This window comes from Chroicocephalus ridibundus, chromosome 2, assembly GCF_963924245.1.
Source record: "Chroicocephalus ridibundus chromosome 2, bChrRid1.1, whole genome shotgun sequence".
Classification (NCBI taxonomy): domain Eukaryota; kingdom Metazoa; phylum Chordata; class Aves; order Charadriiformes; family Laridae; genus Chroicocephalus; species Chroicocephalus ridibundus.
In genome coordinates this window covers 99,649,084-99,675,909 of record NC_086285.1, presented here as the reverse complement: position 1 = coordinate 99,675,909, position 26,826 = coordinate 99,649,084, and the positions used below count along the sequence as shown (strand labels likewise).

At 38.2% G+C, this 26,826-nt stretch overlaps 1 protein-coding gene across 2 annotated transcripts in view; it reads left to right on the top strand.

Moving 5' to 3' along the window:
• LPCAT1 (lysophosphatidylcholine acyltransferase 1) overlaps positions 1-26,826 on the top strand; it is a 66,846-nt gene that overhangs the window by 4,110 nt on the left and 35,910 nt on the right. The window contains exons 2-8 of one of the 2 annotated variants that reach the window (XM_063326311.1): positions 1,882-2,024; positions 3,538-3,752; positions 13,581-13,693; positions 15,244-15,304; positions 17,765-17,823; positions 23,222-23,256; positions 25,913-25,967. In XM_063326311.1, coding sequence (XP_063182381.1) covers positions 1,882-2,024; positions 3,538-3,752; positions 13,581-13,693; positions 15,244-15,304; positions 17,765-17,823; positions 23,222-23,256; positions 25,913-25,967 — 681 coding nt within the window. The remainder of the gene's footprint in view (positions 1-1,881; positions 2,025-3,537; positions 3,753-13,580; positions 13,694-15,243; positions 15,305-17,764; positions 17,824-23,221; positions 23,257-25,912; positions 25,968-26,826) is intronic. The other variant, XM_063326310.1, reaches the window with a different exon arrangement.

The following is a 26,826-nucleotide window of genomic DNA, read 5'->3' as shown; positions in this document are numbered from 1 at the left end:
CTCTGGTATGGGAGGAGACTTATGAGGAGTGAAAGGGAGAGGGGGTGAATCCCAGAGGAATGTGTCCTCACCTGCATTTTGTTTCCCTTTTTCCTTGACAGCTGGTCCTTCTCATTTTATGAGCCTGGAAGGCAGCTGCTATCTCTTCTCCAGTTAGCAGATGAATGTTCCCCTGTTTGCTGCCAGATGTGGTGGTCTTGTCTATGGATGCAGAGTTGCATGAGTTGGTATGGCTTCAGTGCCAGTTTAGGAAGTTGAACTGGTTTGTTTGGGGAAACTAGCCTATCTAAGAAAAAAAAAAAATCCTTGTGATTCTGCAAACTGAAGCAGTCCACCCAGTGACTGGAATCCTGTCTTGAGGGGTGAGACCATGGTACCAGTTTGGACCATCACTATAAAATCTGGCATTGCAGTGGGCTCGTAGCTTAGGCTTTTCTCCTGCTGTGTGTTCCCTGTCTCTACCCTAGATCTACAGATTTTTGGAGCTACAGGGTGAGTTGATTGTTGAGCTGTTTTGGGAGGTGAGAGGAAGCAGGAACTGATCAATGGAAAACTGAGCGGCATGATGACTAGATCTGCATCAGGGAAGAGAAGAAGAATATGAATAATGCTTTCCACAGCAGCCTGGAGATGCATCAGATTAAGCATAACACGAGACAGCACCTTATGTCTCATTACTCACTGTTGTCCAGCCATTGTGATGCTGAAAGGTGCTTTTCTGCCTCATCTGATGCACCTGTGAATATGTAGTATATTGCCTTTAAAATTCTTTTTCTTTACATGGCCCTTCTGTTTCATAGTGATTTCTTCCTCTTTTGCTAGCCTCCATTGTACAGCATGAGGAGCACTGATGCTACCCCCAGTCAGCTTCAAATAGTTTTCAGTTCCCTCTGTCTCCCCTAGCCAGTCATCAGAAGCTGTACCATCCTCCACTTTAAGAGATTTATTTTTTTTCTTCCTGTCCTTTGAGTGAGAAAGACGGGGCTCTTGGCTTCTGGAACTGTTTCCTAGAGTAGTGGATCATTGCACAGATAGTTGCTAAGTTGTGTTTTCTGGAGTACAGTTGGGAACAACTCCAAACAGCTCAGGAAGGCTCTACTTTCGGGAGAATTCTTCAAAAGACTGTGGAAGAAGTTCCAACATGCAAAGTTGAAGGCAGGGGACTGACTGACTGGCTGGGAATGGGCTCTCTGAGAACTGGAGTGCTGGGAGGAGGTGCAGAAGCAACTAGGTTCACCGTGGTTTCCCAGGGGAGGATAATTTCTTGAAAACCTCTGCTTTCCAGGGGCTTGCTCCTGTTAGCACAGACCTGGAACTTAAACCCATGCGCGTGTCTGGATGTTTGTCCAGAGGGCTCTGCACAGTGTTCACCACAGCTTCTGGTTCCAAGAACACACTACAGAGGATCTGGTGCCTGCCCAGTCCTGGAAGGGCTTTCCAGGTTGGGTCCTGTGTTGCCGCGTGAATGCACCCTGCTGAAGAAGTGCGCATCACTGGCTGGGAGCTGCTGTGAGGGACTGGCTTGTCTGTAGTGCAGTAAGATTTACAACACACCCATGCTAAATATTTACTTAATGTGAGGCTACAGAAAGGGAAAAGGGCATGCGGATGTATTCACTGACAAACATAAGGTCTGAAGAAATGTGGAAAGCTAAGACCTCATTAGCTTTAAAGAGCATGCTGTGTTTCAGCTATAATTAAGATTGGTGAATCCAAAATTGTTATGCATACACCACAATTATTTGTTTGGAATTGACGTGTATTCTGCTGGTTTTAGCATTAGAGATTTTTAAGCTAAGACTTCAGATCGGTTTCTAGGAATCACTGACTTTTTCAGGAAAAAATTATGTTAAAATAATGCATTTGTTTTGGATTTTGCAGATTGCCTTCATGACCTTGACTCTGTTTCCTATCCGACTCTTTTTTGCTGCTTTTATGATGTTGCTGGCCTGGCCTTTTGCATTCATTGCTTCAATGGGATCTGACGAGCAAGAGCTTGAAAAGCCCCTCTCCTGGTGGCGAAAGTGAGTCACTGATATGGTGAAATACTGAGAGAATCATTATTTAGTTCAGCAGTTTGAAATAGAGAAGATCGGAAGTACCTGATAGCTGTCCCACAGACCTGCTTTTCTCTTCAAAAGAAAACTGTAAAAATTATTATTTACACGCTCCCCTCAGATGGGAAACTAAAAATACCTCCACTGTTTGATTTACCAGGTGACCCAAGTATTACAGGGAGAAAAACTGATCACCTCTGGCTTCTTATCTCTATTGAGGATGCAGTGTGAAGCTTCATTGTGACATCCTTCAATTTCAGTTATTCCCATAATGTCAAGTTCTTGTTATGAAGACTGACACTATGGAATGTGCCCAGATTTCACATTCTAAATTGTTTTTTTAAACTGCTTCACCCCATTGTTTGCTATCCGTGATGAATTTACAAAACTTATGTTGATTCTCTGAGGTCTTGCCCCATGCTTTGGTGCTTATTAGTAAATCTCTGCTTGCTTTGATATTGGGATGCTAATTAAGGTAGAATGTAAGGCCGTGTTCACCCGTCCATGAAAACTGACATTTGAGGAGCAAGAAAGGAGGAGTGTATCACTTCTTCTTAGACAACTTTAAAATTAGGAGTTGGCACTAGCATAAGGGAAGCTGATTGTATTTTGCATCACAAGAGTTAAGGAAATTGAGAACCACAGAGGCATGTCACTTTACATTTCATTTGGAATGCTATCAGTGTAATAACTAAAGGAATAATGGTCTGCCTTCAGTCTTGCATACAGTTATTTTGAAGTTTAAATTGTCCCTCCCCCATTTCATCTCGGTTTTGGTGTCACCCTGCTCTCCAGCCTCCAGTCCCTGTGTGTGTAACAATTTGTGGTGTTTGGTTTTTGCACTGTGTTGGTTCAAAGTAAATGTTTCTCTTTTCATGACTGTCAGACAGCTTAAACAAGCAAACAAAACCCCACAAAAAACCCTCAAACACTCAAAATGCTTTAGGAGGAGATGGGGAAGAAGGAAGAAAATAAAATATTTCCAGAGCTCCACAGATGTGTTCTGTAGGTATTTCCATATTTGAGAATATCTGCTCTATGTTTTTCCGCTGTTTTGTTTGGGTAAACTTGAACCCAAGAATGCAGGTTTTTGCATTCTAACAATATCCTAATAGCATTTTTCAGCACTCAGTTTATTAGAGCATTTTTTGGTGTTGCTAGAAATCATTATTATACATTGTATAGAAGAAACTCAACGGTCATAATTGAATCAAAATTAATTTAATGATAAAATACGTGCTTATCTTACTGTGATTAAAAAGCATTCATATTCAGGCATGAAATGAAATTGAATGGCGTCTTACCTTGAAAGTGGTCTTAAATCTGCTGAGAAAGAGAAAAGAAAAGGTTCCTGCTCTGTTTAAGCAGCATATCCTATCTGTACTTTTGTCATGCATATAAAGTTTTTACGTAATGGTTTTCTTTTCATTATTTTAAGATATTCCGGTGGCAGCATAACTGTTTTCTCAACTTTTTACAGGATAGTGGATATTTTGCTGAAAGCAATCATGAGAATGATGTGGCTTGCTGGTGGATTCCATTGGATAAATGTAAAAGGCAGACGGGCGTTGCCGGCGGAAGCAGCAATATTAACTGTGGCTCCCCATTCTTCCTACTTTGATGCCATTCCAGTAACTATGACCTTCGCCTCCATTGTGATGAAAGCCGAAAGCAAAGATATTCCTGTTTGGGGAAGTAAGTTGGCACATACTTAATTTTTTCAAAAACAATTAAAAATGATTACTTAAGAAGTTCATTGGTTGTACATGAGAAGGCCTGAAACACAAAGAAAATTTAGCTATAATATATGTTGAGATTTTTTTTATTTTTACTGGTCTACCTTGAATGTCAATAGAAAAATTGGGGGGGATGTTGGTTTTTTTACCTTTTTTTAAAGTTGAATCACTGTACAAAGTCAGAACAGTCCTACAGAACTCATGGTTAAATTGGCAGTGAAATTGCAAGATTTTAAGACCCGATAAATAGAAAAGCAAGTTAGGATAGGGCTATATAAGCAAAGGGTGAGGCTACAGAGAAAGTCCATCAAAACTTCTTTCTTGGTATGAGTTGAGGTGCCATCCCAAAAATGTGTTTTAGGAATGTTGTCCGCTCTGAATGGTACCCTGCTTTGAGGGAGCGCTGCTAACCTTTCATGCAACGGTAAGTGTTTCAGGCAGGGTGTGAGAGATGTGCAAGAGCAGATTGTTGCGCGCTCGGATTTAGTCATAAGAGATGCAGATGCCCAAGTCAGTAGTGCTTGAGTACTATCTGTGGAATTACCAATGTAGATTCTCACAAAGGCTTGAGAGAGACCTGTGACTTTTGGTGCAGTTGTGCCCCCCCAAAAAAGTATACACTTCTAGGCTTGTAGACTTCTAACCAAAGTCTGCGTGGAAGCATTTTGAAGAAACCCACCATGTTGTGTCTAGGGATTGGCAAAGTTCAAAGAGTCTTCCTGTGTCTCACTGTGTAGATTTTTAAGGGTAGTGTAAAAAGGACAAAAGGTTTTACTTTGGCCTTGGGTAGGGACTTTAAAAGTCTGTACAGAAACTTTGAGTTCCTTTGCAACTAAGTGGAATCAGGCTGTTGGTGTTGACATCCTCCTAAAATGTCATTAGACAATGTGTTTTTAAGGATGTGTTCAAAACCAGAAGCTGAGACACGTCCAGAAATGGTGAGCGGTTACACCTGGAAGCTTTGTGTAGGGCATCTTGTGGTGCAAAGATCTCTCTCTGTCAAGTAAAGCTCAGGCCAGAACTGTAGCTGCATCTTGATTTCATTGAATATCTGACTAATAGAATTTAGTAAAAGTTTGTGGCAATGAAAAATCTGTGTAAAAATGAATGGTTGCTTTGAGCAAAAAGGATGTAGATAAATGTTTTAAAAAACAAGTATGTGCAAACAAGTATAGTGTGAAAACAAAAAGAAATTGAACTCCCTTGTCCAATACTGAAAGAAGATACTGTTGTGAGGTGGTATATTGACACTCCTGCACGGTATAGATGTATCCAGGACAACTTGGGCTTTAGGAGCAGTCCAGCCATAGAAGCAGGGGCAGATTTATTTTCCTTCTTAACTGACTCAATTGACTGTTTAATAATGGCTAGCTCAGCAAAATGAAGTAGTCCATGTGAAGCTCTCCTTTACTTGCAGCTGGTCTGTTTGGAGGACGAAACTAGATGAGGTAACTCCACGCCATGTTGTGTTACTGAAATGTGATGAAACAGCAGAATGGCTTTTGACAGAATGCTGTGATAGCTGTTGAACTATCCCACGTAATAGATGCAGTGGGGACTAGTGGGGAAAGCCTGAGGAGAATCTGTAGGGGTATGGAGGATGTAGCACAAATAATGCATATCGAGTAGTTCAAACTATTTCCTATAAACCTAATTTAATTTTAAGGTAACTTTTAAAGGATTCAATTGAAAGTCTAAACTTTACAATAAATTTTTAAAATTATTGAGTTGATTTTGTTCATGTATGAGCAAAACCGGACTACAGATAACCCAGAAAACTACATATGGTGATTTGATTGAATATTACTGGAATTTACAGTGGAGTCAAGTAAGTGAGCATTTCGTCCTGTATATCTGCATTCACTTTATGTCATGCAGCCACCAAAATTATGTAGTTCCTTATGAAGTGTTCAGAAAAATGCCACGGAAAAGATGCATGGCAAAGGTCATAACTGGGATTCGGAGTTCAAAAACCTTTTTTGTTTTTAAATGAATACTTCTGTATGAGCAACATTAATTACAGCAGTTTGTGTTATAGTAAACGGACCTTAACAGAGAGGTAAGTAATCAATGTAACGATTAGTTGGGCTTAAAATTTAGTGAAGACTTTCCGGTGGAGTGAAGTTGTGCTACTTTTTTTTTTTTTTTTTCTTTCACTGCTTGAAAAAGTTTTGCTGTGAAGCACATGACTGTCCTCTCCTCCTTTGTTCTAGTATTTTAATTCCAATGTTATTTACACTTCTCTACATACATGCACACAAATGTGTATTTCATGTTATGGGACCACTGGTATTTCTCTTACGCTATCTGTGAAAAGGTGATCATGTTTTTCTTGGATTGCATGGTGAATTGTAAACGCTTGAGACAGGCATCTAGATTTATCCCAGAGAGGTCAGAATTGTGTTGTGTGTTCTTCAGTTTTGTAAATCTTGCAAACCTGTTGTACCATCTCCAGTGGAGTTTTGGAGCCAGGCACTGATAATCCTAATGTTGTGATCTCTTAATTGAGTCTTGTTAATGGTCATTCAGAATCTTCTGGGAAGTTTTGAATAAAGTATGTTCGTTTAACTCTGAGCAGATGTCAGCATGTGAAAAATAAAGCAGCAGAGGAAATTTGAAGATAATTTCCAAAAATGAGGACTTTTGGTGAAGAGTAGGTCTTCATCTAGAATATCCAAATATGATATAAATAAGTTAGTTTTTTGATGCAATGACAGTGTTTATCAGGACATTGTACATCGTGTACCAGAGGGATCAGGTGCTTTAGCAGGCACAAAATCTGATTGCTAACTGGTTACCAAGATTGGTTCCGAAAGTATTTTAATAGGTTTCTGGAGCAGCTGCCTGTATTATTGTACTCTTAGTTTGCCAGTCATGAATATTAAGCTGTTGATCCACTTGTAAGTCCAGATGATTAAAAGCCTATGCTTTATGGGATTGGAAGTATTCCACAAGTGTGTTTGTGTACCATTGTTTTATTGCTTTCTGTCTTGAAGGCAGCTCTTCTGGACCACAAAGTCCAATTTCAGAAGCAGACATAAGTCTTGTGACTCTTTCAGGCAACTTCCTTCTTTTTAGGAAAACAAAGAAGAGGGAAAAAAAAAAACAAATTAAAAAATGCTCTTTTGCTCTGACAGAAGTGTTATGACCTCTTCAGTTAGTGGTCAGTAATGAAGAAAATTACCCACTTGGCAAACATGCTAGGTTAACAAACTCTGGGAAGGAACTGCTTGCACAAATATAAATGAGATTTCAACAGTCATCAAAAAAAGTCAGTATCTGTTAATTAGAGAATGTCAGAACAGATGAAGCACATGACCATGAAGCTGAAGAAGGACATATGTTTCTGCACAGTGGCTTTCCAAATGACATGTAGGAATCTGTTGCACCTTACACAGGCCGAAGAAGTTAGGTCAGTTCATTCATCAGCACGGGTCCTTAAACTTTCCTGTTTTGTCTATTGGACCACACTTCGAGTCAGAACAAGCTCTTTGCATATGTTCTGGATAGTTACACTTCGCTGCCTTATTTTTGGCTGGTAAAGCAACCTGGATAAAAGTTATTTTCTATTGCTGAAGTGGTCTGTGCTACTGCTGAAGTACTTCAATAAGAAGGAAAAGGGATTTGTCAGTAAGGTGGGCATTTGCTTTGGACAACTTTTGTGATTAAAACATCTTCTGTGCTCTGAACTTTTAAAAACTAAATTTAAGGTGATAAGCTGATTTAAACTTTAAGCAACCTCTCAACATCTGTAACCTCACCCTCTGAAAAAAAGAGGAACTTGATACCTGTGAAATGTCAGGGGGGGTATGTTAGCTGAAGTTTGTAAAGGGGAAGGAGGTCATTTGTACTTGGCAGAATACAGAAGAGCTATAGAGGGAGGGAGGATCCTACTGTGCTGTAAAAACTATCAATTCTGTTGTGGGTGATATTTTTCCACATCTAGTAAACTTACGATTTTTTTTGTTCAAGCTCATCTTTTGAAAGTGTTTTGTAGGCCTTTCTTGAGCATCGTGACTAAAAGACAAGAAATGAGTAGTTCAGTGGGAAATATTTATGCTGCAGTAGCTGGGTATATTTTCATCTGGGAACTTAAAAGATGCCAAATTACTTACTCATCAGCTCTGTTATGCAACCTAATCTTCCAGTCCTCCACCTAAATTGCCCCCTCTCCCCCTCCCCCCCCGGCCTTCCACAGCACACAAGGAAGAGAACTGTGGTAGACCTGTAGTTCTCGAGTGAGGATCTCGCATTTAAATACTTCTGAGATTCATCAAAACAGTCCTTCAACCCCTTTTGGAAAAACCTGCTGTAAGATGAAGGTGTCACAGATTTCTTCTCTTTTATGTATTGGTTTTTTTCACCATAAGTTCAGTAACAATTAGTTCTCATTTAAACTGCTGCGGGAATGCCTAAACTACCATCCCTTTTTTTAAGCATGCTTGTTAATATGGTTTATGGAAGTTACAAACTGCAGTATATAGGAAACCTGCAAACCACCACAACTGCCTTCATAAAATAGCTTTCTGCTGTCAGTCTAGAAAGTAAAACATACAGCCGTACCCTCATACAGGTATTGCAGGTGTGAGAGCAAACAGCAATCTTTGTGATATGAAAAGGGTCTTTGTCCCTCAAGAAGTCCTTAAAGGAAATAGATGGCATTTGAAAGACCAACCCAAATACATGGAATTTGCTTCTGTTAAAGCTAAAGAGAACACTGATTGTTTACCTCCCACAACTGCCCTCTCCTTGTCATACAGACTTCATGTTTCCTGCCTTTCTCTTTGGAAACAGGGAGAAGAAATTTCCCATTAATACTGCCTCTATACCAGGAATACTTGATATCTGTTCTGTCAGGTGGTCCATCTGCTAAGCATTTAGTCAAACTCGGGGTTGTTGCTCCTGACATGTATTTAGCTTTAGTGTTTGACTCAGGCTTGGTCAAAAATCGTGTATTTCTGTGTATGATTGTTGCTCTAATAAGATACTACCAATAACTTTACAAATCTCATGTAGAGTACCGTGACTACAATAACACTATTTCTGTAAGAACAGCATAACTCCAAGTGAAAAAGATCCTCATTTTGGTTGACTTCAGTTTTGTGCATTGATACAGCTTTGTGTATTTGTTGTGTGTGGGTTTGAGGTTTTTTGCATTTTTAAGGTCTTTATGTTCATATAAATAGGAAGCCATGTTATTCTGGAACCTTAATTTTTTTTTTCCCTTAATCTTCAGAAGACTTCTGAGCCCCTTGCAGATTTCTTCTTTTCTCTCCAGAAAATAGCAGTTTTCCTGTTAAATATTACTTCATTAGAAAAGGTATGAGTTCAGAACTTTGTGAGCATGTTCATTTGTGTAAGGCAACTCTGAAAAACTAAGCCCGAGATACTGCTTTTCAAGCTTTAACCTTCATGTTTTTGTAAGCCTTAAATACAGTAATGCACAAGAGGACAATTGCGATTAGAAAAATAATCTGTATTTTTTTCCCATAGTAGGAAAAATCAAGGGGTAAATACAGTAAATGGATATCCCATGAAAGTCTCCTGTATTACACAGCCTACCTTTTTGTTAAATACAAACAGAGGCAGTTGTACTGGCTCTATAGGCTGCTATCTCAGTGTACCAGAGGAATGTATGTGATGGGATTTGGTGGTGTTTGGGGGAGAGGCCACGTAAAAGCCTCAGGTTCAGTATTCTCTAATCTTGCAGCAGATAGAATCATAGAAACATCTAGGTTGTAAGGGACCTTTAAGGTCGAGTCCAACCATCAACGTAACACTGCCAAAACCACCACTAAACTGTGTCCCTTAAGCACCAATTCTACCCATCTTTTAAATACCTCCAGAGACGATAATTGCACTGCTTCCCTGGGCAGCCCGTTCCAATGCTTGATAACCCTGTTGGTGAAGAAATTTTTCCTAATATCCGATGTAAATCTCCCCTGGAGTAACTTGAGGCCATTTCCTCTTGTCCTATCACTTGTTACTTGGGAGAAGAGACCGACCCCCACATGGCTACAACCTCCTCTCAGGTAGTTGTAAAGAGCGATAAGGTCTCCCCTCAGCCTCCTTTTCCCCGGACTAAAACTGTGTTTGATGCTGTTTCTACAGTGTTGAAAATTTAATTGTCTACTCAAAAATGTGTGTAGGGACGTATTTTAGAAGAACAGTATTTAGTGCCGCATTGCCATTCTGTTGCTTTTTTTTTTTTTTTTTTTTGTTCCCTGAGAAGTTCATTGACACCAATTGTATGCGTTCAGCTCATCAGAAAGAAACTTTTTTTTTTGCTTATGCATCAGCTGGTGCTTGTAATGATTGCATGGAAGTTATGGTTCTGAAATCAGTTGGCACCCTGCAATTAATTAAAGCAATACTGAATTTTTGCAGGCTCTCTTAAAAAAGGTTGTTTCATGCAAGAACAGCTTTCTGTTGGCTTAGTGTATCTGTGGTGTTCTGGCTGCCTGCAAGGCAGAGGTTTTGATGAATTACTGGAAGTATTGTTTAAATTGCAGGTACCTGCCTAAGAAGGTGGAGTACAGCATGTGTCACCTGTCTTCAGGATTGCTTGTAATGAGCTGAAATTGAGGACGAGAGTGACAGCATCAAGTAGGACTGACACTGCTATAGAAAAAGCTGGAATATAGCAAAAGCTTGGACACTAGCAAAGTCAATGTTGTGAATTGAGGGAACATCTGCCATAGCCCACTAGAATTTATAATTTAAGGATAGTTTTAATGGAGTGAGAGGCAATAGGCAAGCACATCTTTCAGCATCTCTGAATGCTTGAGCTGCTGTCTTCTCTACCTGGTTTCAATCAGTCTTGGACAGTTAAATTGGTGAGCAGAGAAGATTAAGATTATGCTCTATTTTTGAAGTATATTGCACAGTTCTGCATATTTCCTTTTGTTGCTGTGTATGCCAGCTGTCTGAAGCATTTTCATGCATTTTTTGCTCCTGCCCTGCCTTTGCTCTAGTCCTGCCTGTTCCTTGCCTCATACTGCCTTACAGTGCTGTCCCTAGGCTTCCCTATGTTTCGACTTCTGACTGCAGTGTCATCTTGTCCACTTACTTGGTATGTTTCTCAGCTTCTCTTCTCAGACCTTTGGCCCTGCTCCTGACTATTTCTTGCACAGATCGACTTGGTGCAGCCTTTGAATTTTCGTATTCCTGTCAGTTTACTGAACATGAAAATCTGTGCTGAGAGTAAAGGTCTGTGTAGCCTTGTGCTCTGTTTTAAAAAGTGGTTATGAAAAAGGTATATGAGGAGAGGCAAGTACATAGCTAACCTTCCCTTGGTATGTACCTTCAGCTTCTTACTTGTCACTGAGTTTCAATTCCACTTAAATTCTTGGACTTAGCCACCAAGGTCCTGGTAGTTGGTGTCTTACAGAATCTTAAGTTGCTGTTTAATGTTAAAACAAGAATTCTGTCAGCTTTTTAGTGTGATCCCTAAGGAAGTAAGACTTAATATGATCACCTTGTCTCTTAGGCTAAGATTTGATGCGATGGGTTGAAATAGTGATGGCTTCACACATATTTGAAAGAAAGCTGATGGTTTAAAAGATACTAAGTTCTGCAAGCTGCATGAAAATAGTGTCTGAACAACAAGGAAAAAAAAAATGAACTTACCTTACAGCCTATGTAAGGTTTTGTATCATGTCGTTTAACAGGCAGGACAAATCCATAGGAAACCAAGCTTTCAGTTGTTTCTGTTCTTTTTCAGTATACCATAATAGTTCTTATTTGCACGTGGGTGTGTTGCTGTTTGTGGTGTTGTCTATTTGTAAGATAACTTGCAGTGTGTTATTTTGGAGCTTGGTAACATTGCAAGAGCTTGCTTTTGGGAAGGCTGTAACAGTAGAGCTCCCTGGTTAACACTGCTTGCCTCTCCAGTTTTCAGATATAGATTATGTTAGTGGTTAGAGACTCAAAATTGCTAAGTTGTCTATATTCTAATGTTTCTATCATACTGCCCTAAGTAAAATCTATCTGCTTGCTTAATTTCATGTCGTGCAAAGAAGACCCAGCTTGTAGCGTATCCTCAGATAAGAGCCTTGGAGCTCTGGAATTATCTTGTTCATTTTTTGGCCTGAAGTAACACAAATTCCATCATTTGGGCATAATACAAAGGAAACTTCAGGGTGAATGATGAGGGTGTTTGAGTCTTTTCTTTCTTTCTTTTACTTGATAATGTTGTTTTTGCTACAGAATGGTGATTTGCAGCAGTACGGTTATGAAATCAAGTATGGTTTCCTTTGCATTTTTTTATCGCTTGGTCTGTTTTCTTTGGTGTTTTTTTTTTCCTATTTTTTGTTTATGGTTGTTTTGGGGTTTTTTTTGGTTTTTTTACCCTCCCACAGCAGTAAACGCAACTGGCCCATGATGATCTTTGCTCCCCTAGCAGGCATTGTTCTATGGATATTGTCTAAGAGCAAGCATGTAGGAAAAAGTGCAAGAGTATAGTAGCTTTTCTCTGATATACTGTCTCCTGAGCTTTGGCAACTTGTGGGATAAAAGCAATATTTCAGACACTGGCTGAATATTTGGGAACTTGCTGTAAGGTGTGGCGGATTAGCTTCACAGAACCATAGAAGGATTTTGGTGAGTTGCTGGCTAAACTGCCAGTGGGGTAACACCAGATCCAGCAGCTTTTGCCAAGTACAGGACTGTAATTCCTTACGCTGTTGGTTTTTGGGTTGTTTTTTTTTTTGCTTCACACTTTAAGCACTGGCTGATCCATTAATGCAGCAAGTCTATCCTTAACAAAAGAAAATTATACAACTAGTGTCAGCGAACTCATCTCGTGGTGGTTGGGAATGTGAAAACTGTATTTTATATTTGTATTTTAGGCAGATAGAATAGCTAATGATGACTCTTGAACCTTCAAATAAGATTACAAGATACAAAAATTGTAAAAAGGTATTTGAAGACAAATAAAGTATGAAGTAGTATATTTGAAGATGCTTCTCTTTTAGTGCTTTTTGATGCTGCGGAAGAGTTAAATGTGCTACTTATTATTTTATAAGTGGGCATTGGTGTCCTCGTGACAGACATGCATGGAGAGGATATTGCGGATTGATTTCTCATTCTTGCTTATACTCGTTTTGTGTTTGGCTTATGTATAAAAGGTTTCCCACTGAGCCAGGAAGAGGATGCCTGAGATCTGATTCATCTGTTATGAGGAACAGGCAAACAGGTGACAGCTCAGAAAATAAGCATGTTTTTTCTTTTGATGATGCCAGTTCCCCAGAAAAGATAACATAATCCATGTATGGAATATCTTTGGTGTACCTTCAGTGAAGCTGAGGTGTCACAGAAGACAAAAGCTCTAAAGAAGTGGCAGTTTGACCCCCAGGATGTCTTTTGGAAGCATTTGCATAGGGAAGTTCTTGCTACTTTGATGGGTTGGGGATGGCTATAGATTTTGTGATTTTTGTGGTAGGAGGAAACAGCCTATAGTCAGCCACAGCTGCTTTGTTGCAGAAAACTATGCATAATACGTACAATCATGTTTTAAATTATCTGTGATATATGTGTATTGGTCTATTAAAAATTGAACAAGTACAGGGTGCCAAAATTGTGCAAATGGTTTTCCTCACAGGAATTCATGAAAATCTTTCAATGAAACTGCAATAGTTCAGCTGAGTATTTAAGTTTGCAGAGTCATATAGTAAAGTGGTTATGTACTTGTACCAAAATTTTTGTCCAGAGGACTACTGGGCAAAAAGTGTTTTTCAAAAAAGGGGAAATAAAGACTGGTTTGTTTTTGTTTTTCTTTCCTCTTCAGCTCTAATCAAATACATCCGACCAGTATTTGTATCTCGGTCAGACCAGGATTCTCGCAGGAAAACTGTCGAAGAGATAAAGAGGCGTGCTCAGTCTGATGGTAAATGGCCACAGGTACTGTATACTACTCCTGTGTGACAGGTGGTATTTGGCATTTCCAGGCTTTGCAGTTTACTTCTTTCCTTGTGGGATGCTTTAGATGGTTTGTGGGGGGTGAAATCCCCGCTCTTTCTAGAAGGTACAAGGTAGGATTATTACCTGTACAAAACACTAGCTTTTCGTTGCATTGTGTTTCAAGGGGAGACTGGGTAAGTACATGGGAGGGCAGCTCTATTCAGTGATACTAAATGGACAGAACACAGCAGGTTTAGAAAGTCCTCTAAGAAGAAGATAATCAGGTGCTCTGCAGAATATCTGGGGGAGTATTGTGTGTTCTCACCCTTCTCAAGATTTTGGCATACTGTCATTGTTGAAGATGCAATACTGGCCAAGACAGCCTAAGCAATTCAGATGTTCCAGTAACTGGAGTACACCTCTACTGGACTATGTGATGAAAACATTGCTAGAATAAGTGGCTTGGGGTTTTTTTCCCTGCATCTGAAACGTGACTATAGCGTGCCTTGGAAGAGCGTACTAGGAAGGAAGGGATGACTCCCTAAGGTCTCAATTTTCTAGAAGCATGTGATTATTTTGAAAATGTGAAGTATTCTTCTTGTGAATTTTTTAGATTAAGATCCGATATGTCCTTCGTGACAGTGTTACTTCTACGGTGGTTACATCCACATACTGGACTACAGAAACATTATAAACAGTTATAAATAGTGTGATAGAAAGGTGATATATAGCTTTCACATCATGACTTTCATCAGTAGATTTCAAAGCACTTTACAAAGTAAATATTCTTACTTACAGATAAAGAAATTGAGTTGCAGAGCTGAAATGATTTCCGGAATACCTACCAAGCTAGTACCAGAGTGGGCAATAAAGCTAGTCAATTCTAGTCCATTGCTTTGTCCCCTTATGATGTATATTTGTTTCCTTTAAATGTCTTGTTTTGTAACTCAACAAAATTTCAGCAGTTCTTGGCTTTTTTGCTGTCTAAAACATTATATTTAATTTATTTTTTTTTACAATCGAACTTCATCCTCTGAATACTGTTCAACTTGAGCATTTTTGCCTTGTTAGAATTCTGTTTAGATATTTCCAGCCCCTACCATTCTGGCATCTGTGTGTATGCCAAGTAATAAATGCAAAAAGAAAATAAGTCTTCCCTTTCTTAACGTGCGAGCAGGTAGCTTGGGAACAGGGATTTTGTTTCAGTGCAAAACGGAATATGATATTTTTACCAGCACCTAAACCTTTTGTGAAAATTCTCATGTACTCACAAGTGTTTCTGGTCACTGTCAATGTTCCAGTCGAAAAGAATTATTATGAGAGGTCAAGAAAAAGGCAGATTCACAGATAAAGAAAAATATTTTTGTTAAAATATTAAGACAGAACTTTACTTGAGTTGAGCACTATTATTTTTTTTTTACTCTAACTGAACTGTTTTTCCCTGAAAACCTTTTTGCTGTAATCAGTTAATGTTAGCTTTGAAAAGATGTGTTTATAAATGAATCCACATTGAAATAGTTCTTAAAAGTCAACTTTTTTTTTACTTCAAGATAATGATATTCCCAGAGGGCACTTGCACAAACCGATCCTGTCTAATTACATTCAAGCCTGGTAGGTATGATGCGCATTTCTCTGTTCTCTACAGAATGTTCTTGTATCTTCATTTTCTGAAGTACCACTTGCATTGTAATTTGTTTGCTGTTGCAGAAGTGAATTAAAAATCTTGCAGTAGGGTGGAATTGGAATAGAAATTTTCTGATGCTACAAAAGGATTGTGGTTCCACTGTTGAGCAAAACATTTTAGATAATTCAGAATTTTTTTTCTTGGCTTCTGAGATGCACGTGAACTGGAGGACTAATGTTTCTGTTTGTGGTTGTCTCTTTTTCTTGCCCCCTCCATTTCCTATTTTGGGTTTGTCATGCAGCATTTAGATACACTATAAACCTTAATGTATCAGCGTGTATCTATTTCAGGCTGCTGCAGCAGTTGTTGCTGTGTTGTGTGTGGTTGATTCCAGCTCTTTTCTTGAGTTGCATTCTGGTGAAGATGGCACAAGAATCTTGCCAGTATAGCACTGTTACAGAGGCTGTTGTTTTTTACAATGTATTTTTATTTAACATCTACATTCTAAGCTCTTTGCAGTTAGTATCACCCTTTTAGCCTATCAGATTAGCAGAGGGTATAGCACTGAACATTGTTGTAGCTGTAAACTGCAGTTATGATAGGGAGAAATGCCAATACTGCGGTGAACCACCATTGTTTAATGTAAACTTGCCTTTATGACGTAGGTAGGGAGATGGTGAATGAGGAGGCTTCAGTGAGCGAGGCAGTTGTGAATGTCATTTTTGACTCTTCCTAGGTTTCTGCCTGTTCTGGTCTTACTGTATGTCTTATATTTTGTGTTGCTTACAACTTACATATTGCTATTAGAATATTCTACAATGAGTCAGCATTGCGATTCCTTGCACTGATTCATTTGGCTGAAGGAATCTCAGTATTGTCTCCTGAACAAACATTCAAAAAGCTTTTCTTCTTCCCCTCTCAGCTCTTACCTTTTTAGATGAATGTGTGGTGGTTAGGAGAACATCCGCTTCTTTCACTCTTTACTCTCCCTCTCCTTCTCTCTCCACCTGAATCCTGGCCATGCTTTGAAAACCAGTCTGAATCCTTCATTAAATCCCTGATTTCCTGCCTTCCCTCTGTGCCATAGACATTCCAGGCACCATATACTTTCTGCCTCAAATCCCCACTCTGTCTGCCTCTCCTCTGGTCTAGTACATGCTGCTGTCTGCCTCTTGACTGTCTCACTTTCCTTCTGGAACCTGCTTCTGTATCCATCTAGCCTCCCAGAAATCCCGTACCTTAAGATTCCTCACTTACATCGAATTACTTTAGGTCTCTATTCAAGTAACTGCTTTCAGGATGCCTTTCCTCATTCTATTCACGTGGTCTATGCTCCTTGCTCTTACTACATAGTTCTTTGGTTTTGTGTTTGTGCAAGCTAGTCATACAGGGGAAGCTAGTCTAGTTTTGTTTAAATGGTGGTGGTGTCATCTGCCACTCAGATTTTGTCATCTTCAGATTCTTCCAAAAGTTGCTTAGGCTGTTGTTCTTGGAGACTGAATAGAAAATACCACTGGGCGAGGAACAAAATCTCTGCAGGCTCCCATTCAGACAACCGTCATTTAAAGATGTTTGTACTCCATTAACAGTTACTTCTGTTACATCTGGGCAGTTCTGTAAAGCAAATGTAATGCTAAGAATTCAGTATACTTCCATCATTCAGTTCATAGTTTTAATCAAAATATTAGGCATAAATTAGTGAATTGCTATAACATAGTTCCAGTGAGGCTATCTTTATGAATTATTTTCATGAGAAGATGTTTAGAGAAATCTCGAGCAAGATAGTTGTCATGCCAGAAACCACGAAAATGCTTAGCAAAAGACACTTGGAGATCTTGTGCTACTTAGTTATCAGAACTGTAATTTTCACATGAAATGAAGTGATACTTCTGTATGATAGCTCTAGTTCAATGCTTTCTAACTATTAGATGTCCCAAAGCTACAGAATAGAAGTTGTACGAATTCTGTTGTTTCAGAGATGATGAATTTCCTATGTATCAATGTTGCTCAGGTAAATTTAGAAAGTTTCTTTTGCATAAGAAAACTTAAGTTCTTCACCAAAAAGTACTGTTGACCACAGGGTATATTGACTTAACTGTCTTGCACACCCTCATGTTTTTTCAATCGTTTATCAAGCTAATTTGGTACTGGGCTTTGACTTATGTACATGACAGTTTACGTAAGTGGTACAGGATCGTTTAGAGAATGTAAGCATGTGTTCCTAACTATTTGTCTGCTGAAAAGTTGGGTATACGTTTCATTCTCCAGTGCTTGCTTTTTAGATTACTTTTGAGGCTACCTTCGGATCTTATTTTTTCACTATCAACTAATTCCTATGTATATCAGCCCATTAATTGTATGACTGTATAACTCCTTTGCTTCACTGAAATAAATTTCTTCTGTACCAAAATGCACTATAAAGTAATTATGTCATATGTGCCTTCTAGGAGCGTTTATTCCCGGAGTTCCTGTACAGCCAGTGGTTTTACGTTATCCAAACAAACTGGTAAGTTCAACTTGCAGTGGAAATATGGAGCACTTCTGTAGTCTTTTAGGCTAGATAATTAGGTTTAGAAATTTGGAAAGCATTAATAAATGCTTATTAGCTAAGCCAATATAAGCCTATATTCCTTAAGCTTCTAGCAATATAAATAGTCTTAACTGAGACAGTTTAAATGTTTCTGCTTTTATTAGGCTACTCCTAAACGGTGCTCTGAAAGTTATTCAGGTTGTTGCAAGAGGTACTGTAGAAATGACAAATCATAGAATCACAGAATGGTTTGGGTTGGAAGGGACCTTAAAGGTCATCTAGTTCCAGCTCCCCTGCCATGGGCAGAGACACCTCCCACTAGACCAGGCTGCTCAAAGCCCCATCCAGCCTGGCCTTGAACACTTCAGGGATGGGGCATCCACAGCTTCTCTGGGCAACCTGTTCCAGAGCCTCACCACCCTCACAGTAAAGAATTTCTTCCTGATATCTAATTTAAATCTACCTTCTTTCAGTCAATTTCTGCCTAGGATCTGTGTTCCAGTGTGCTCCCTGCCACTGCAGTGTGTGCTGGAGCGTTTTCTTAGTATTAATTGCTGGAAGATGCTTCTGCACCTACTGCCTGTGTGGGTGTTAGTCACAAATTAGCACAACTAGCTAGGTAATAATAGAATAATGTATTGAGAACCTTGGCACCTTTATAAGGTGGCTTGTGGTCCATGTTTTACTTTCACTATGCGCTTGGCTAAGGAATGCTAGACACTAGCTAATTTGGAGTAATTCTTCAATATGAATCAGATTCGGGTAAAATGCAAATTAGCGTTTGTTTAAAATATCTTAATTAAACAATTTTTACAAATGCTTGTAAGGATATAGGCAAACAAATTAAGACAAAGCTCACTTCATCTACTTCAAGGTCAAGCCTACAGGAAAGCAGAGAAGAGGGATTTATTTTTTTTATTATTATTATTCAGTTTACCCTGATGTAGGTACTTTCCTGTCATACTGCAGCCAGAATCCTGTCTGTCTGCATTCCTCAGTTAATTAGAAGATGCTTCCTCTTAAACTTCGCCAGCTTTTATACTTCCGGTTTCTTTTTGACCCCTCTGGGGCTGTTCGCAGGTCCAGTCTGTCCCCTTCTAGAACAGAGGTTATTTAGGAGAGGGTGGAAGGACTGTCAGAAGTAAAATAAGGACTACCTTGCCTCTTTGCTGATGCATGCCACATCAGAAGATTTCATGTCGTCTTTGACTAGCCCGTTAACAACCCCTTGATCTAAGGAAGAATTTTGTTTCCTCTTGGTACCTGAGTGCTTATGTTTTATAAGTGTTTCCGTCCATTGTTCTTTCTGTCAACTTACAGGTTGGTACAAAACATGTTTGATTAAAAAAAAAAAAAAAGAACCTAGATAAAGTTAACATCCGTAGACCACTGTTTGCTCTTGACTGAGACAAGGTGTGATGGCAGTCAACTAGTTTGCAGTAACAAACCCAAAAATTATCTTTGCAGATGCTGTGACAAGTATAGCAGCCTGTTGTGCTCGCATAGTATTAAGTGCATTGTAGTGGGTTGTGTGGGTCTTTTCATTACATAATTGTTTTATTTGCAGGAAGAAAGATTCTTTTCTAAAAATATTTTTAAACTTCTATTGCGTTGCCAGCTTAAATTGCAAATGTGCACGAGCCTTATGTCACGCGTAGTGTACCTTGTATCTTTTGGTTATTATTAAACTTATATAACAGTATAAAGCTGTCAAATGTTAACTTGCAAATATTTTCAAAAATCCATTATCTATTGCCTGTAGTACATAATATGCATTTTTTGTAAACTAATATTAGGTGTTCCTAATACTCTGTTAGTGTGAGCTGTTTACATTGAAGTAAATCAATATAAATTTTAATGAAAATTTTCGTAGTTTTTTTATATTAATGCAAAATATCATAGAAGAAACTGTAAACATTTATGTAGATATCCATCAGAGTTGGCCTGAGTCTGTGTATGGAACTTTACTTTTTCCTACTACTTTTGATTGCTGTAAAACACTTAGTTTTCAGTGCCTTACCGAGTCATTTAACATCCTAAGGTCTACTTCCAGTAAGCATTGCAGGGGGGAGGGAATAATTGCTTTTATTATGTGCTTTTTAGATTAGCTTGGGGGCTGCAGAAGAGTTGCAGCAAACTTAGAATGAGGAGAGGAAGGAAGAGCATGGTATGGTATGTGAAGGTGAGGCTTATTTTGGTTAGAATGCAGTTAAGAGTTCAGTAGCAAGTAAGAACAACAGAGTAGGGAGACAACATTGTTTTTCATACATTAAGACAGCATTTCTAGCAAACTTTAGGTGTCTCTGACTTCCTGTTTGTTGTCTTGTTTGACCGCTGCATATTGTAATTTTAGATTTAGAGAGGAATTTCTTACTAAGATCTTTGCTTAGTCAGTGAATTCCAGATACGCATTGTGTGCAGTCACCCCACTGCTTTTAGCTTGAGCTGCCAGCTCTGATCTATCTTCAGAGCTCTGAGTTCCATGGTACAGGCGAGAATGGTCTTGGACTCTTACATGTTTATTTCCTCTAACTCTGTTCAAGATCTAGGGAAAGTACTGTTGTTCTGCAGTGGACTGAAATGTGTGGCAAAAGTGATGATGTAAATTCAGTTTTTTTCTAGCAAATAAATCTAGTTCTGGTTGCCGTGAAGAACTCTTTCTAGTCAGAGTTGCCCCCTGAATATCTTTCTTCTTTGGGCTTGTGATTGTTTGCAGTAGATGATGTCTCTGGTCCTTTATCAATGTTTTTTAAGAGTAGCATGTTAATACGTTGCTTGTCTTGATGCATGAGCAGAATGAAATTGTAAGGCTTAAAATGTTGTTTAGACCTGAAATTCAAAAATTGCTTCTGTTTATCTAGTTTGCTAGTATTTTGCCTGTTGGATGCTTGACAGCTATTACCTATATTCTAATTAAAAGAAATGCTCTAATGTCTCTATCCATAGGTTCTACAGCAATCCTTCATGCAATTTGTTTTTACACTAATTTTCGTCGTGTATACAGCTTTTTCCTTCATTTGAATTTTCTGTCAGAGTGCTAGTAATTATGAAAGGCAATATACATGTTTAAATATCACAGGAGACATTTTGAATTTATTTTTATGTCCAGGTGTCTGCCGCAGGTAACTGTGCTATTCGTGGCAGCATCTCTTGTGCAGTTTTGGTGTATCGGAGTTGACTGAGCATGTAAAAATACAGCCAATCTGCTGTTTGAAGTTTGGCATGATTCTCAATATCTTCTTGTGTCAAATAGAAATTATACGGAAGATATACTTCCGCACAATTCGAAGGATTCATTATCTAGATACAAAAGTTTCAAAGTGTCCTCAGAATGCCATCAAAGTGAATGCTCTCCATAAGCATAAGCTGGTAGCTGTGATAAATATAAAAGGTATCTAAACTAGGTACAGAAAATACCACTTCTCGTCTTCTGCTTGCTGTTTTTATCATAAAAATACTGGATATGCTGGCAGGAGTCTCCTACAAAATAGGTCTGCTTCTTGGAGAATCCTGTTTTCCAGCGAGTAGTGTTTACAGGTGTCATCCCTGCTGCATCCTGATGTTCTCGATGAGAAAAAACATGGATGTCTGCTGTGACGTTCACATTGCAAATTTCTTGTAGGATTGTTTGATAGATACGTGGCTTATTTGAGTTTGTCTGGCCAGCTAGCCAGCGCAATGGCTGGATGCTGAAATACCTATTCACTCTTCAGTGATCCATTGCCCAGCAAGGTACCTGTATACAGCTCTCTTCTTTGTCTCCTTCTGCACTGTTGCAATTTAGAGAGCTGAGTTGGGTATGTGTAGTGCTGTGGTGGTGGTCTATATAGCAGACGTAGTCTCTGATTAGAGAAATTATCAGCTATCTACATTGCAACGGTCAGGGTTTGTAAATGAAAGTTCCTTCTGGAAAAAAAAAGCCTCATAACGTGTTTAGTTGCAGTATTATTGGAGACGTCAAAATTGCCAGGAACAGTTTAACAGTAAAGCTATAGACATTAAAGTTCTCCAAGATCACTTACGTGGAGAAGTCTATTTTCATGCATGTATGTTGATTGCTAGAGATAGAATCGTTCTTTTATTGTATTTTGTTTGATTTAAAGTAATTGTTGAAAGTCAAGATTTAAACTTTTAGTAGTCCTTCATGACGTATTGACCTTACTCTAAGCTGTTATCTATCACAGTAATCACATTTTTCACCTTTTATGAGTGTGTTGCCATCTTCCATTTTCAATTGTGACAGCCCTTTGCTCTAAATGGTAATTAAAACACGAGTTTGGCTTCATTTTTCAAGATCATGGCACATGTGATCACCTAAACTCTCTAAAATGGTTTCGAATGGTAGCATATAACTGAACTGGAACGTTTTCAGTAGGTTGATAGAAACATCTTTCTGATCTTTTAGAAACCTGAATTTACTGAGTCCTCTTGTCTTTCCATTAATGACATACATTTTTTTTTTTTCCCGGTTGGCCAGAACAGTAATTTGGAACTCATTTTCAAGTTTTTGGATTCTTAGTTCTACGCGTAAATGTCGTCTCCAAGTATTACAGTTTTTTCCTATGCTGTTTCTTAGTCCTACAGTTAAAAATGTGATGACCTTTACCGTCGTATTCCTTCTTGTCACCTATTATCTGCTCCTTTCTAGGTCTCTGTTCCCTTTTTGGTATTTGCATCTTGTTAACTTCTTTCACTGCTATTTGTCCTGTCTTAGTGTTTTACGCACTGTTCATCTCAGCCATCTAAAAGTGCTGCTGGTCTTGCCTGAGGGTAAATTGGTGGGTTTAGATGTCTTATATTGTACCTTTTGATTCTTGGATCAGGCAGGTGGATATATGCTGTCTTTGAGTAAAGGCAACTGGAAAAATACTCTTTTGAGGTAAGACATTAAGTCTTACTCATCCTACTGTTGAGGAGACTTCCTTTCAGTCATCTCTGCAGGTCCCAAACACTTCAGAAGTGTTATAGAGTGTTCATATCTGTTTCTGGGAGGTCCAAGTATAGTGTAGGGACAGTTGAGGGACACCCTGTCGAGCAGGATAGGTTAGGAAGATACACATGGACTATACATATTGAGGAAGATCAGCTTACAGTAAATAACTTTCTTTTCCAAGGCTAACAGCATTTGAAGAATCCCTGGATCTTTAAACGTTTGATAAATATAGATATTCTGTGTTTAAAAACTGGGTTACTGGGTATTTCATAGCTACGTAACAGGTAGACTGATTCCTACTGGGGCCAAGATCTTTTGCAAACAGAGCGCTGCAGTTTCCAAGAAAACCTTTTAGTCGCATGTAATCAGTTATACTATCTATAATGAAGCAAAAGTTTAAAGTACAGAAATTAACTGCAACTGTCATGCTTCTTTTCTTAGGATACAATCACGTGGACGTGGCAAGGGCCAGGAGCGTAAGTGGTTTATGTTTTATTGCTTCTATCATGATTGCTTTCCTTCATTAGTTTTTGTTTATGTGTCTTATAGGCATATATATAGTCAAGTAGTAATTGCTGGTTATTGGATTATTCTTTGGGATTAATTTGTGTCTTTAATCTATTATTCCCTATTTACGATAATATTGAGTTTAAAGAATCCAGGTACAAATAGTGTAATTAGGCTGCTATGATTTTGTTGATTTGCAGAATGGATTTTACGTTTTTATTTCAAATTATTTTTTTTAGCCAAGCAGATGAAGTAAAATAACTTGCTTTTGCTCTACATATTCTATTGCCTGCAAGTCAGTTTGGCATATTTCTGTACAAAATCTGTATGGCTATTGTTTGAAATTGGTCTAATCCCATGCAAAGAGTCAACCCACTCAAGGGAATTTGGAGATCTGTTTCCCTTATCTTGCCTGAATGTAACTTTGATTTTTTTTTTTTAAACAAAATATAGTTCTAGAGGTTTCTTAGCAAACTTGTGTAGTGTAAAATACTAAATGAAGCAGTTCTTGCTTGTTTGAAAAAAATATCTTTTAAGCATTATTTTCAAGTTGGGGTTGGTATAGAAGTTCTGAAATGTTTAGATGAAGATCAAAACAAGAAATTTTGAACCCTAAGTAAAGGGGAGTTGGATTCAATGGATTCAGTGCCTCCTCCTTGGGAATTATGGTTTTGAATGTCCCACCTGAGATCGTATGCTTTAGTAGTAACAAGGAAACCATTGGGATTAGCCAAGATTCAAATAATTCAGAATTTTGTGAATTAATTTTGCACCTTCGAATGAACTGGGAACGAGGTCTAATAAAGAACATGTCCAGATTTGGAGACTTGAGGAAATCATTGTTTGCTTTTAAAGGTTCAGCTTTCACTTAAATTGTCATGTTTGCAGTAGAGGCATCCACGATAATGTCTAGAGTAAGCAGGTACTGCAGCATTTACTGCATGCAGCGATTTCTCCTCTCTCCTTGTGAGTTCCTACCTCTTCCCTTGTGTTTGCACTGTAGTTCATCTAGCAAATTAACTCAGCCAGAGGGGAGAAAGGTGAGTAGCTTTCTTCCAGCTTAGTGCCCTACCTGGGGAATCAAGAGCATGTAGAAGAAGGAAGAAGAGGGAAGGAACTTGTAGGTGTGTTGCCTCAGATCACTTTAATGTGTAGAAAACTCTTATTTGGAAGTGCTGACCTCTGCTAATAAAGTTAAATTAAATTAAAGCTGAATCAGAATCTGAGGCAGCATGTGATGTTATGCAAATTCACTGGCCAGTTTAAATTACAGCTTTACTTAATTAGGATTAATTCTCCTGAGTGACCTAAAATGTATTTCTGATGTCTTAGCCGAAAATACTGTTGAGACTGATACAGCCTTCATTTTCTCAGCAAACGTCTCTTCTTCTGTCATAGAGCTAGCCAAAACCTTGATCTGGAAATGTTGATTTATGCAGAAGTATTCTGTTTGTTAAAAGTTGTTGTAGTCTATAAAATGGATTGAAAACTTGTCACGTGGAAGCTATGCGCTTTCTTCCACTTATGGAAAGTAGTATTTTTATTAGTTTACTAGTGTTACTCTAAATACTGGAGTATTCAGAGCAGATCAATTGACTCTACCTTGAAAACAAAGATTGACTGTAGCCTACAATTTAAACTTTCTCTACATGTGACTTGAGTTGGCTACAAGTTCTATCAGTTTTTTAAATTAATATTTATAACTTAAGGTTTAATCTTTGAGGATTACAAGAGAGTTGTCAGAGAAAAGTTTACTCGTAACTTATTGAGGTACTTTAATGCTCTTGGACAAGGACCTAGAAACCAGACTTTCATGTTTCCTGTCAGTGATGTAAGCTCCAAATAACAAATTCCACTGTTCTTGCTCCTTTTCTTTGCTTTAATGTGTTGGATGTTCAGTAGGATAGAAGGGGAAAAAAAAAAAATGAGTTGCAGCCCTGAATGAATGTATAGCAAAACGAGTAGGTTGTTGCTTCTAGGAACTGCAATTTATCTGCCTAAGAGGATTTTATCCAGCCCTCCCCTCACAGTGATTGACTGCTGTAACCACCTAGATACTGTATAAAATGTGGCTACTGACGCTGCTCCCTAATTTAGGTTTACTAAATCCTTTCCTGGATTTGAATCTTACTGGAATAAACTTGACCTTAGAAAGCGGTATCTTGTGTCTTAGGCTACTAAAACACGTGTACTGCATTTCATTAACAGACTTCTGAAGTATAATGAACTTTGATTCCAAACCAAGGTAATGATAAGATCTTAGTGGCTATAATTAATCTTCACAACTATATGCTGAATACGGCATTTTCCTGAAAAAGACTTACTCTTTCTTTACACACTATCTTACTGTAGGTATTAGTAGCTGTATATCATATTACTGCTTGTCTTCCTGCTTTTGGGTATCTTTTTAAGATGCAACTTCAGTGTAAATTGCTTTTGTTCCACCTTACAGAATGTAATGTACAGAAGTATTCTTAAAGACCTTTTCTGTTAATTTTGTATCTGAATATGATCATACCTACAAATAGGAATGTTACTTGAAGACTTTGGAGCATAATGTACTACTGTTTCACTGCATGTAAACTTTTTTCCTCCATCCTTTTCCTTCCCCCCGCCTCCTTTTAGGTTAGAAATTCTGTGGCTTACTTTGTGTCAGCTTCACAATTCTGTGGAAATTGAGGTCAGTAAAAAAAAAAAAAAAAAAAAAAAAAACAGTGTATCTTGAGCAGTATCAGAATACATAATATTGTACTTAATTTTGCAGTAGGAGTTTGTATTCAAACTTTGTATGTTAACACAGTCTGTAAAAACAGGTTAAAATACCACTTATATTTTAGACAAATAGCTTCTGTATCTGAAAATGTAGCCTAAAAATGGAATAACAAAATATAGTTTTCCACTTGGCTTAAGTCTTTGCTTTCTTATTCATTTAAACTGAGTAGATAGATTTCTGACTCCATTTAAAGAGTCTTCTGTGAACAAATTTTGTTGTCTTTTAATTACCTGATTGCTATTTGATATATACCAGCTGTGTGTGTTACATATTCAAGTGTGCGAATGCTGGTGTACAAACTAGGGACTGTCTTCTAGAGAAAAACTGTAGTAAGTAGTTTCTTAGAGGTCATATAGGTTATTTAATGTCTGGGTAAATTTTTGTATTAGGCTGCACTGTTCAGAATATGAAATTGGGAAACACAAAGAAAATTTAAGTTTATGTATATTCTTAACTTTGTTTTGACGAAAACACTATGTGATCCTAAGGCTGAAGACTGTTATAGCGAAAATGCAAAACCAATACCTTTCCTTTTAAATTGCTGTACTTACGCATTTTACACAGAGTAATTACATTTTTGTGGAGAAGTATGGTGCTTTAAAGGTCTTACATGAGATATTTGATATGTTCTGCAGTTCTTTTGCTTACATTTTTTTAATAATGAAGCTACTTATCTCTTACTGATAGCAGGGTAAATTAGTCGGAAGAACTATTACATATTTACATCCACATGTGTGGTACTGTTGTAGCATATAACATATGCTAA